The sequence below is a fragment of the Mytilus galloprovincialis genome, chromosome 7 (genome assembly GCF_965363235.1).
Source record: "Mytilus galloprovincialis chromosome 7, xbMytGall1.hap1.1, whole genome shotgun sequence".
In the NCBI taxonomy this organism is placed as follows: domain Eukaryota; kingdom Metazoa; phylum Mollusca; class Bivalvia; order Mytilida; family Mytilidae; genus Mytilus; species Mytilus galloprovincialis.
In genome coordinates, this window is record NC_134844.1 from 21131907 (window position 1) to 21144371 (window position 12465).

The following is a 12465-nucleotide window of genomic DNA, read 5'->3' on the forward strand; positions in this document are numbered from 1 at the left end:
AAATAAACATTGCATTGTATGAATCATTGGTTGTAGTAGATTCAACTACAATTATGGACAAAGGAAAATAACTCCAATTTTAGGAAGTACAGATGGACTGACATACAGACCCACAATGGTAAAACTTATGCCAGTGGAATAAAAACACTGAAGAACAACTTACATACCACATGTTTGAAAATAATGTACAGTTCTGAACTGGAAAGCCAGGTATATACTTCTTTAATGGAGGAAAACAAAATTAATGAGCCTTCAAACTGAACTGCTTTGAGTGGAGATATGTCATATTCCCAAAAAGCAGTAAAAGAATATTAACTTTTAAAACATGAAAAAAAGAAATGAAAGGTCAGGATAATTTTAATGCAATATTATATAATAACAATGAAATAAATATATTGAATTAAAATATAACAAAGAAAATAATGCTTTATATATTAGATGGAAAATAGACAATAGATCTATTTACAGAAAGAATTTATATGAAAAACTTATGTAAAATCAGTCAAGTTGTGTGTGATTGATATAAAAAATGCAAAGTAGAATTAAAACATATTTTGCAGCTTATTTCAAGTAGAAAATATTGAAAGGGGATAGGAGTCCTAAGCTTTTTGCCATTTTTAGGGCTAAGAATAAGCACAAAATACACAGCAACATCTGTATCATTTATGTGAAATTTTGTTCTTGAAAATAATATCTACTGTAAGCTATTTTGTATTGATTTTTTTAAAGAATTTTATCCTGTTTTAGCAGAAAATTAATCATATTTGAAGAAGTTTTGTCTATCACAGGGTTCTATCTCTGATGAATTCACAAGTCTGTGACTTCTGATAATCTAGTAAACCTCATTGATTAATACACAATTGTGATTGCAAGAATTGAAATTAAATGTTAATAAAACTTTACTGTTATTTTGCTTTGTTTGGTCATCAGAATTTTTGGTCTTGCCCTTGCCAAAACTTTACACATTACCTATGCCATGGCAAACATTGTATTCATATCATAAAAGTCCTTCTTTTCCTTGTGACAATCAGAATTCTTTGACCCTTCTCAAATCCTATAAATTAGTATTTTATAACTAGTTGTAGTTCTGAATCAACATGATATATTTGCTATTACATAGCTACAAGAAAGCAGTGAACATTGGTGGATCGTTGTCTTATTGGAATTCATACCACATCCCCTTATTTTAATGTAAGGCTACAAATCAAGAATTTACTGTCAGAATGATTTTGTAAAGCATTTAACAACATTGAAACTGTAACAGTGAAAGTATCAACATACAACAGATAAACTGATTGCAAAAGTCTTTAACCCGTCATCTTTATGACAGGGCGTGGTTTTTTTTCTCAAGATTTTTTTTCTACATTGATAGAAAAGAAACATTTTTTTAATACCATAGAAGAACAGTGATATTTTTTTTGGAAACTCTATGTTAACTTTTTTTCTTTTCACTTCCCTACTGAAACAAATTAATGTTATTTTGTTATTCAATAAATAAAAAAAACAATGAATTATTTAAAAATAAAACAACCATACCCCTATCCAATAAAGATAAATGGTTGGTGCCTACAAATATCACTTGAAACTTTGTTGAAAAAACAAACAGTTCATTAAAGTAAACCGCCTTGCAGTCTTGATATTTAATAATAATCTCTCAATCACAGATACTGTTCAGTCAATCACAAAACATAATATGATATTAAAACAAGCATACATAAGAATAAATAAAACTTAACAAATAATAGCACAATATTTAACCTAGCAGATCATCAAGGTCACTTTGACCAAATTTTTTAGTAGGTTGTGTTTGTGTAAATTGCTGTGATCCCATTGGCTGTAAACCAAATGAATTTTGACCATTCATTGAATTGATTGGTTGATTATTAAACATTGCACCTCCTCCCATATTTTGTCCACTATACCCCATAGTTCCTGTTTGCATGTTTGGCATTCCAGGAGATTGAAACTGCCCGTAAGTATTTGAACTAGTATTAAAATTACCACCATATGCATTTAAATTTCCACCCATCATTGAATTCTGAGGATTATAATTCATATTGTTTGCATTGATTTGTCTGGCAGGTGATGACATTTGGTTAATTGCAGGTTTTGGTTGTCCTGATGTTGGCAGTAAACTGTCAAACGCTGAAAGATCCATTTTTTGTGTTGTCTGTTGACCTTGTCCTCCAAACTGTACACCACTTCCACGACCTTGCCCTCCTGAAGGAGCCATATTACCCATCATTCCACCACCTGTATAATTTGGCCTATGACCACTTTGTCCGGCTACACTATAATTTGAAGTCACTAAACCAGTTGCATTATAATTAGATGGACTTTGACCCATTTGTTGATAATTTGAAACAGGTTTAGGAGATGTTTGCATTCCCCTTAAGTTAGCATTCATTAATGATGATGTTAGATCTTTAACTTGATTGGTCGGTTTAGTCGTCTGCTGTTTACTTTGGGCAGGTTTATCTGTTGTCATGGTAAGTGGTGTTTGTGCCTTAAAGTTTCTTTGTTGTTCTTGTTCTTTGGCTAATCTTTGCTTTTCTTCCATTGTAAGTACCTGTAAATTATATTTGCGTTCAATTACAAATGGTATTTGTCAATAAATGTTCGGCGCAAGTTGTACAAATAAACTGTTGAAACAAAGTTTGTCTCATCTGTGTAAAATGTAGAGTATGAAAAGGTTCCAATTTAAATGGAATAAGGAGGCCTAGGCAGAGCCTTACTATTGGCATGGAAATGAGAAATACCAATTGAAATACAAGCACCTACCAAAATTATTTACTGGCCTTAAGTGAATACCTTTAAGTAACCTAATCAATTAAAAAAAAAAAAATCTGCTGCCAAAGCAGAGATAAAACACAGAAAGCCTTGGTCTTGCTTAAACGACTTCACAAACTTTATGAAATAAGGAGCAATGTTGAAGCACCTTGAGGTATAACAAGAAAAGAAGATAAAACACCTCAAACTAAACCAGATGCTCCGCAGGGCGCAGCTTTATACGACCGCATAGGTTGAACCCTGAACAGTTGGGGCAAGTATGGACACAACATTCAAGCTGGATTCAGCTCTAAATTTGGATTGTGATTTAATAGTTGACACAGCATAGGTTTTGGACACAGAATGAATGTGGTCTAATTGAAGAAATTTTCTTTTTATTTATGAAATCTGAAATGAGAAAAATAAAACCCCTCCCACCACCATTTTTTTTCCCATCCCCCTTTCCCTTTTTTCAAAACTGATCTCAATTCAAATTTCTAATGGAGTTTGCAACAATAACTACTCATTTAAAAACATCATAAAATATTAAAATGTAACAAAAAGTGCTTGTTATCACTGAATGGTAAAGAGTGTTTTAATTTATCAGTTGGTAGTAAAAGTGAATATACATTGTGCATTGTATAAAACAATGATTTAAGTTGATTCAACTACTATTCTGGACAAAGAAAGATAACTCCAATTAAAAAATTTCTTGCTATTGCACAATATTGTGCAATTAGATATTTCTTGCTATTGCGCAATACTGTGCAATTGAAAATACTTGCTATTGCACAATACTGTGCAATTGAAGATTTCTTGCTATTGCGCAATACTGTGCAATGGAAAATTTCTTGCTATTGCACAATACTGTGCAATTGAAGATTTCTTGCTATTGCTGAATACTGTGCAATTGAAAATTTCTTGCTATTGCACAATACTTAATATAATAATTTTGGATCCTGATTTGGACCAACTTGAAAACTGGGCCCATAATAAAAAATCAAAGTACATGTTTAGATTCAGCATATCAAAGAAGCCCAAGAATTAAATTTTTGTTAAAATCAAACTTAGTTTAATTTTGGACCCTTTGGACTTTAATGTAGACCAATTTGAAAACGGGACCAAAAATTAAGAATCTACATACACAGTTAGATTTGGCATGTCAAAGAACCCCAATTATTCAATTTTTGATGAAATCAAACAAAGTTAAATTCTGGACCCCGATTTGGACCAACTTGAAAACTGGGCCAATAATTAAAAATCTAAGTACATTTTTAGATTCAGCATATCAAAGAATCCCAAGGATTCAATTTTTGTTAAAATCAAACTAAGTTTCATTTTGGACCCTTTGGACCTTAATGTAGACCACTTTGAAAACGGGACCAAAAATTAAGAATCTACATACACAGTTAGATTCAGCATATCAAAGAACCCCAATTATTCAATTTTTGATTAAATCAAACAAAGTTTAATGTTGAACCCTTTGGGCCCCTTATTCCTAAACTGTTGGGACCAAAACTCCCAAAATCAATCCCAACCTTCCTTTTATGGTTATAAACCTTGTGTTTAAATTTCATAGATTTCTATTTACTTATACTAAAGTTATGGTGCGAAAACCAAGAAAAATGCTTATTTGGGCCCCTTTTTGGCCCCTTATTCCTAAACTGTTTGGACCTCAACTCCCAAAATCAATCCCAATCTTCCTTTTGTGGTCATAGACCTTGTGTTTAAATTTCATTGATTTCTATTTACTTATACTAAAGTTATTGTGCGAAAACCAAGAATAATGCTTATTTTGGCCCTTTTTTGGCCCCTAATTCTTAAACTGTTGGAACCAAAACTCCCAAAATCAATCCCAACCTTTCTTTTGTGGTCATAAACCTTGTGTCAAAATTTCATAGATTTCTATTTACTTAAACTAAAGTTATAGTGCGAAAACCAAGAAAATGCTTATTTGGGCCCTTTTTGGCCCCTTATTCCTAAACTGTTGGGACCAAAACTCCCAAAATCAATCCCAACCTTGCTTTTGTGGTCATAAACCTTATGTTAAAATTTCATAGATTTCTATTCACTTTTACTAAAGTTAGAGTGCGAAAACTAAAAGTATTCGGACGACGACGACGATGACGACGACGCAGACGACGACGCCAACGTGATAGCAATATACGACGAAAATAATATTCAAGATAATAACCAAAAACAGCAAAATTTCCTTAAAATTACCAATTCAGGGGCAGCAACCCAACAACAGGTTGTCTGATTCATTTGAAAATTTCAGGGCAGATAGATCTTGAACAGATAAATTTTTTTACCCATGTCAGATTTGCTCTAAATGCTTCATTGTGCTTTGGTTTTTGAGTTATAAGCCAAAAACTGCGTTTTACCCCTATGTTCTATTTTTAGGCGTGGCGGCCATCTTGGTTAGTTGGCCGGGTCACCGGACACATTTTTTAAACTAGATACCCCAATGATGATTTTGGCCAAGTGTGGATTAATTTGGCCCAGTGGTTTCAGAGGAGAAGATTTTTGTAAAAGATTACTAAAAATTTACGAAAAATGGTTAAAAATTGACTATAAAGGGCAATAACTCCTAAAGGGGTCAACTGACCATTTCGGTCATGTTGACTTATTTGTAAATCTTACTTTGCTGAACATTATTGCTGTTTACAGTTTATCTCTATCTATAATAATATTCAAGATAATAACCAAAAACAGTAAAATTTCCTTAAAATTACCAATTCAGGGGCAGCAACCCAACAACAGGTTGTCCGATTCATCTGAAAATTTAGGGCAGATAGATTTTGACCTGATGAACAATTTTACCCAATGTCAGATTTGCTCTAAAGGCTTTGGTTTTTAAGTTATAAGCCAAAAACTGCATTTTACCCCCATGTTCTATTTTTAGGCGTGGCGGCCATCTTGGTTAATTGGGCGGGTCACCGGACACATTTTTTAAACTAGATACCCCAATGATGATTGTGGTCAAGTCTTGATTAATTTGACCCAGTAGTTTCAGAGGAGAAGATTTTTGTAAAAGATTACTAAGATTTACGAAAAATGGTTAAAAATTGACTATAAAGGGCAATAACTCCTAAAGGGGTCAACTGACCATTTCGGTCATTTGACTTATTTGTAAATCTTACTTTGCTGAACATTATTGCTGTTTACAGTTTATCTCTATCTATAATAATATTCAAGATAATAACCAAAAACAGTAAAATGTTCTTAAAATTACCAATTCAGGGGCAGCAACCCAACAACAGGTTGTCCGATTCATCTGAAAATTTAGGGCAGATAGATTTTGACCTGATGAACAATTTTACCCAATGTCAGATTTGCTCTAAATGCTTTGGTTTTTGAGTTATAAGCCAAAAACTGCATTTTACCCCCTTGTTCTATTTTTAGCCATGGCGGCCATCTTGGTTGGTTGACCGGGTCACCGGACACATTTTTTAAACTAGATACCCCAATGATGATTGTAGCCAAGTTTGGTTAAATTTGGCTCAATAGTTTCAGAGGAGAAGATTTTTGTAAAAGTTAACGCAGGACGACGACGGACGACGACGACGGACGATGACGTACGCCGGACGGCAAGTGATGAGAAAAGCTCACTTGGCCTTTCGGCCAGGTGAGCTAAAAATGAAAATACACCATTGGGTACATGAGTGAATAGATAAATAATGAAAAAAATCCAGGATTTATTGAAGCATATAAACAAAGTTTATTGTTAAAAGTTCAATCTTAGCTGGTTTATTTATCTAGGTAGTTTTACCTTTTGCTAATTGTTTTCTTAATATGTTATTTCTCTTTTTTTCTTCACATATTTTAGTAAATCTTTATCATATGTGCATATATTGTTTACTACAACTTCAGTTCACAATTACAACACATGTAGGACTTTTTTTTATATATTTTTCTGTTGTTTCCTTTAAAATAAACCATTTGTTACAAACTTTGATCTTGTAAAGAACACTACTATTTTGATGAAACATGTGAATATATGAATACATGTATATAGTAAAATCATTTTATATTTTTTAAAAGCTGAGTTTGAACCAGTTTTATATTTCTTGACTTTTTAATGATAAATAGATAGCAAAAGACGTTTAATATTTTGAAACAAAGGGAACAACTTTGTTCTTCATGCAATATGTGCTGTTTACAAAATTAACATTCAGTTACTTAAATCAGCATACAGCATCCAACTGTGTATTGCTATATTATAGAATAAAATTTTATATGCAGAAAATATTCATGTCTAAGCATAACATTAGTATATATAGATATTTGGTACCAATCTTTACAAATAACCTTGTAAGACACATCAAGATGAGGTTTGCCTTAGAACCCATATACACAAAGCTTGGTTGAACAGATAAGGGTGAACTGTGTATAATTCAGTATGCCAAATACCAGTGTAAATATCATAGTTGAGAAAAAAAGAAGATTTATATGAAATACATTTCAATGAAGATTCAATCATGAATCACTTTGTTACTTGCATAAATTAAGATCTTGCACATTAGTATAATATTCTGATGACCCTGTGTTATGATTATTCATAATAAATATTTTATCCTATCAGATAGAGCTTTATAAAGGCATTAGTTTTCTTCAAGGTTCCCTTCAACTTCTTATTCAGGTATTTCTTTTCAACCATTTCACCAGTAGAACTCACTTATTCTTAGAAGTTAAAAAACATAAATGAATTTTAAAAAAGTGTGCCTTGATATGACTGGGCCTTTTTAAATCTCTTTTTTCCCTGGGATATTCACATGCTGGGGTCATATGTAACAACATTGATCATTCATAAATTAAAAATAAAATTCAAGCACTTCAAAATAAACTAAAATGCATATAGTTATTGCCATCCCCAAAGTAGTCTTCCATTTTTCTAGATCTAATGATTTGTTGACAAAAGTCATGACATGGGGTCATCAGAATATGAATTTGAAGCAGGTATTTTAAGATCTTTGTTACTTAGTCTTGTGGAAAGTAACACAGAATTAAAACAGTAAATAAAATGTAACAAGAAAGCAGCATAAATGAATACTGAAAAACAAAACAATAACATTTCATCAAACTTTTAGAACAAGAACTATCTCACCCTGCTCCTAATAACTCGGTTCTGATCCTATGATAAAACAATAGAGGGGAAATTAAAAATAGTCAAGGTGTCAAAGTCTTTCTTTTCCCATTATTTATTGTTTCTATATTACTTCCTCAACTAATAAAGATACATAATTTTTAACTTGGTAAGAATGAATACACCTTATGCACGCCTTATTCTGGATACACATGAAATATATGCTACTGGGCATTTAGTCAACAGCAATAAATAAATTAATCTATGCAAGTTTTAAAAGTGGAGCTCTACAGATTATATCTAAAGAGTGAATGCTGAAAACATTTTCTACTATTTTTAAAATTCCAAACCTTAGCTGACTGTGGTGATGATGAAGATGGTGGTTTTGGTGAGTTAGATCTACTATCCACCGGTGAGGCTGTAGAAGAGTTGTCTCCGCCTCCTCCAGCTTTGGCGTTCATTAATCCACTCATACCAAATCCACTCAGGAATTTATCCATCTGAAAAGTAAACATTTCATGTCAGAGTAAATCCAACAACTTCAGAGTTACCAGTAACTCATTTAAAACATTCGTTATCTACTTAGTGATTGGCTGAAGTCAAAGGAAAAACTGGCAACCAGAAATTGCAACTATGTGTGTACAATACATACTGTTTATCAGGTTGTCTGTGTATTGATATTGTAAAATATCAGCTGCAAGTCACAATATATATGCAGATTTTCGTTGAGTGAGCCCAGCGAACGAGATCAAAAAGCCTCCATATTGTGTTGAGCAGCTGATATTTTGAAATATCAATATGCAGATAACCTGATAATCAATTTATCTGACTGTATTTGTGTCTTTTGAAAGTGTTTTCTTTGTTTTGATAGCAAACAGGAAGATGGCTTGATAAGTTTGGGTTCAAACATTTTGACGTTGCTGATATGTCTGGTAATAAAGGCCGGGTCAACATATTTGACGTCACAAAGCAGTGATATGCAAGTTTATTAATAGCTGAGTAAAGTGATATAGACAGTGGGAGGACCCATTAAGTATGTTATATACTACCGTAAGCCTTGCATTTATCCTTCTTCTGGCAGTAAAAGTCAATGACATGAAAAACATATAAAAGATGGTGTTAAATACCACAAAACAAATGTGAATTGGAGAAATATAACAGATTGTATTATTGTCAAATAATATTTTGTATGAAATTTCTTCAGTTAACATTTGTAAAACCTCTTATATAATTTCATTACAAATTTTGAAGGAGTTCATGTTGCTGAGTCTTTAGTTTTCTCTGTTGTATTTTGTGTACTATTATTTGTCTGGTGGTCTTTTTAGTTTTTTTAGACATCATTGTTAACTCTATCTTTTGACTAATGAGTGTGAATGCATCTTTCACTTCCTTTTTTTCAAGTGAGACAAATTTTGCAGGATATTATCACAAAACATTGCACATTTCATGAGACAATATATATAAAGGGTTTTACTACTTTTAAGAAACTGGTAAGTAGTCCATGGAAAGAACAAACATTATAGTTACCATAGATTGAGGTCCTTGTCCTACATTACCAACCAGTTGTTGTTGTTCTTTACCAGTTAGCTGTGTGATTTCTACAGTACTGAAACAATAATAGTAATGATTATTTACATCTTAGCTTCTGTTATTTGGATAATTTTTTATTGGACTATATGCATGGATCAGTATATGTTGGTGAAAGCAATTGATTAATATACTTCACTTTTTAACCCTTTTCAACATATTGGTTAACAACCAAATATGAACACAGTTTTTATTTCCATGCCTATAATTTAACAAGTTTGTCAATGGAGAGAAACATGAACTTCATTTATGTCTTATATTTTACCCACTAATGCATGGCTATAGAATGAAGGTGCCATCTTACACTGAGACACCAAAAACAAGCTTAATTGTCTAATAAGTATTTTACATCCCAGCTTATTTAAGATGGATTACCATAAGAGCAATCTTATTATATTCTTTTTAATGCAACATGGTTTGTAACATTGATTGCATAATGTCACAAATTTTCACTCCATCAATTTAGGTTCTTAGATGCAGATCGAGGATTTTGAAACAAACAGGGGCCTGTCAAGAAAACATTAAGAGTGGGACTTGTTATAACTGTATGTATTAACCACATATGTATCTCTATGGGAATAATGATTGTGCAAGCCCATACATTATGTGATTGATGCATATATAGTTTAACAGTTGCAAATATCCATTTACTGCCTCCACTGATTTTTAAATGTATGACTTAGCAATGGTTTATTACTGTTGTATTTTTTATTTGACTCTCTCAAATATCCATTTACTGTCTCTACAAACACATTGCAAGAAAACTCTATTTGCAACCAACAAATGACAAAGTGATGCCAACGAATTCATAAATATAATATTGTGATATCCTAAATCATGATACAGTGGATTCATTATTATTCGTTGGTACAGTAACATTAACGGTACCAATTTTCCTGCACCAGATGCGCATTTCGACAAAATATGTCCCTTCAGTGATGCTTGTGGCCAAAATATTTGAAATCCAAAGCTAAAATAAAAGATGAAGAGCTATAATCCAAAAGTTCCAAAAAGTATAGCCAAATCCGTGAAGGAATCAGAGCTATGCATGAGGGAGATACATTCCTTTATTTATAATAATTTCTACATTTTGTATCAGCAAATTTTAATAACACAAAAAATCTGTATTTTTATGCCAGTACCGAAGTACTGGCTACTGGGCTGGTGATACCTTCGGGGACTAACAGTCCACCAGTAGAGGCACACACACATGTGAACCAAGAATTCAAATATTCAACGAATAACATATTTTCAAAAGGCTTTGTATAGATTGGCAAAACCATGAAATCAAATTGCCATGATTATGCAAATTTCCAGTAATCCACAAAAATTGATACCCACCAAAAAAAAAAAAAAAACCACAGTGTAAAATGAAATGAATTTCCCAAAATATTTATTGCAACATGGTTATAATACTAATAATTTTATGACAGAACCATATACCCTGTCATATTGCACATTAGAAAATATTTGGCTCTAAAACAATAGATCTAAAATACAAGACTTATTCTTCACTTCACAACTTTTAAACTACATTGTATTTAAAATATATTAGCTTGTGACAGAGCATAAAAAAGTTGTTAGTGTAGGTAAGAGTGAATGTTTTAATAAATAAAATGTAATACATATAATACAGTAGTCTTTTGACCAAATAATTGGTGGACCTCACAATTCCAGTTAAGATTTGTCAGCAAGAATTTAATCAGCTTTGTAAGTTATTTCTTTAAACATGTTTTGGACCTTGTAATGTTTCTTACATGTACCTCAGAAACTAGAACTTTCCATTCTATTTTAATACATAAAGGGTTCAATTTCCTATATTTTTTTTCCATTTTACTGCCTGGCTTACAAAAACTGTAATATGGATGGAACTGGATAGTTGCATTCACTCTTACATGTACTTGCCAATAAAATTATGGTGACTTGAGTAACTCCGGTATCACTCAGATTACAATTCTACCTTGACAGGTAAGTTTGTATTTAGCCTATAAAATACTTATTTAGCCTTGAGAATTGAAAGGTCAGTTTATCCCATTCATACAATAGAAGTTGATAAATTTGGCTTCATGCCATTTACCTTGTCCAAAATAAAGGTCACTTTATTGTTACTGTGATATTGTAAAGTACAAAAGAACCCTATATTCTGACCAATACTTAAAACTTTGTGCATCTTGATTTAATTGTTAAAAATCTGTTAATGTTGAATTTTTGGGGTTATTTCGACCTTTTAATTGCATATTTCTTTACATGGTAGTTTTTTTTTCAGATATAAACCAGGTGCTCCGCAGGGCGCAGCTTTATACGACCGCAGAGGTCGAACCCTGAACAGTTGGGGCAAGTATGGACAAAACATTCAAGTGTGATACAGCTCTGAATTTGGATTGTGATCAAATTTTTGACATTACATGGTTTTTTTTACACAAAACAAATGTCAAGATTTTACAAATCAATTAAAAATTTCTTCTTCAAACTTATTTAAATCTAAAATTAAATAGTTGACACAGCATAGGTTTCTGACACAGAATGAATGTGGTCTAATGAACTTAAAAAAATTTGTTTGCCTTTGAGCAATTCACTATGCTGTTGAATATTAATCCTCTCAAAAAAATGTTTGAAGAAATTTTCTTTTTATTTATGAAATCTGAAATGAGAAAAATTTAACCCCCCCCCCCCATTTTTTTCACATCCCCCTTTCCCTTTTTCCAAAACTGATATCAATTCAAATTTCTAATGGAGTTTGCAACAATAACAACTCTTTTAAATACATCATAAAATGTTAAAATGTAAAATAAAGTGCTTGTTATCACTGAATGGTAAAGATTGGTTGGTAGTAAAAGTGAATATACATTGTTTATTGTATAAAACAATAAAAAAAAATTCATCAGCAACATTTTATATTGGCAAATTTCCAATGAAGTTATTTACATAAAGTTATTGGCAAATAAAAATAGAAAATGACATCACAGTCATGTCTGGCAAATGTCCAACATACAGTATCTAAAAACATTTTAGATAAGATAAGG

At 32.0% G+C, this 12465-nt stretch overlaps 1 protein-coding gene across 3 annotated transcripts in view; it reads right to left on the reverse strand.

The window, feature by feature from the left end:
• Positions 1-339: 339 nt before the first annotated feature.
• The window catches only part of LOC143082521 (SCY1-like protein 2), a 38512-nt gene continuing 26386 nt past the window's right edge, over positions 340-12465 (reverse strand). For 2 of the 3 annotated variants that reach the window (XM_076258233.1, XM_076258231.1), the window contains 4 exons: positions 9383-9461; positions 8206-8355; positions 7877-7903; positions 340-2569 (listed from right to left, as the gene is read on the reverse strand). In XM_076258233.1, the coding sequence (XP_076114348.1) occupies positions 1754-2569; positions 7877-7903; positions 8206-8355; positions 9383-9461 (1072 nt within the window). In that variant the 3' untranslated portion in view covers positions 340-1753. The remainder of the gene's footprint in view (positions 2570-7876; positions 7904-8205; positions 8356-9382; positions 9462-12465) is intronic. The other variant, XM_076258232.1, reaches the window with a different exon arrangement.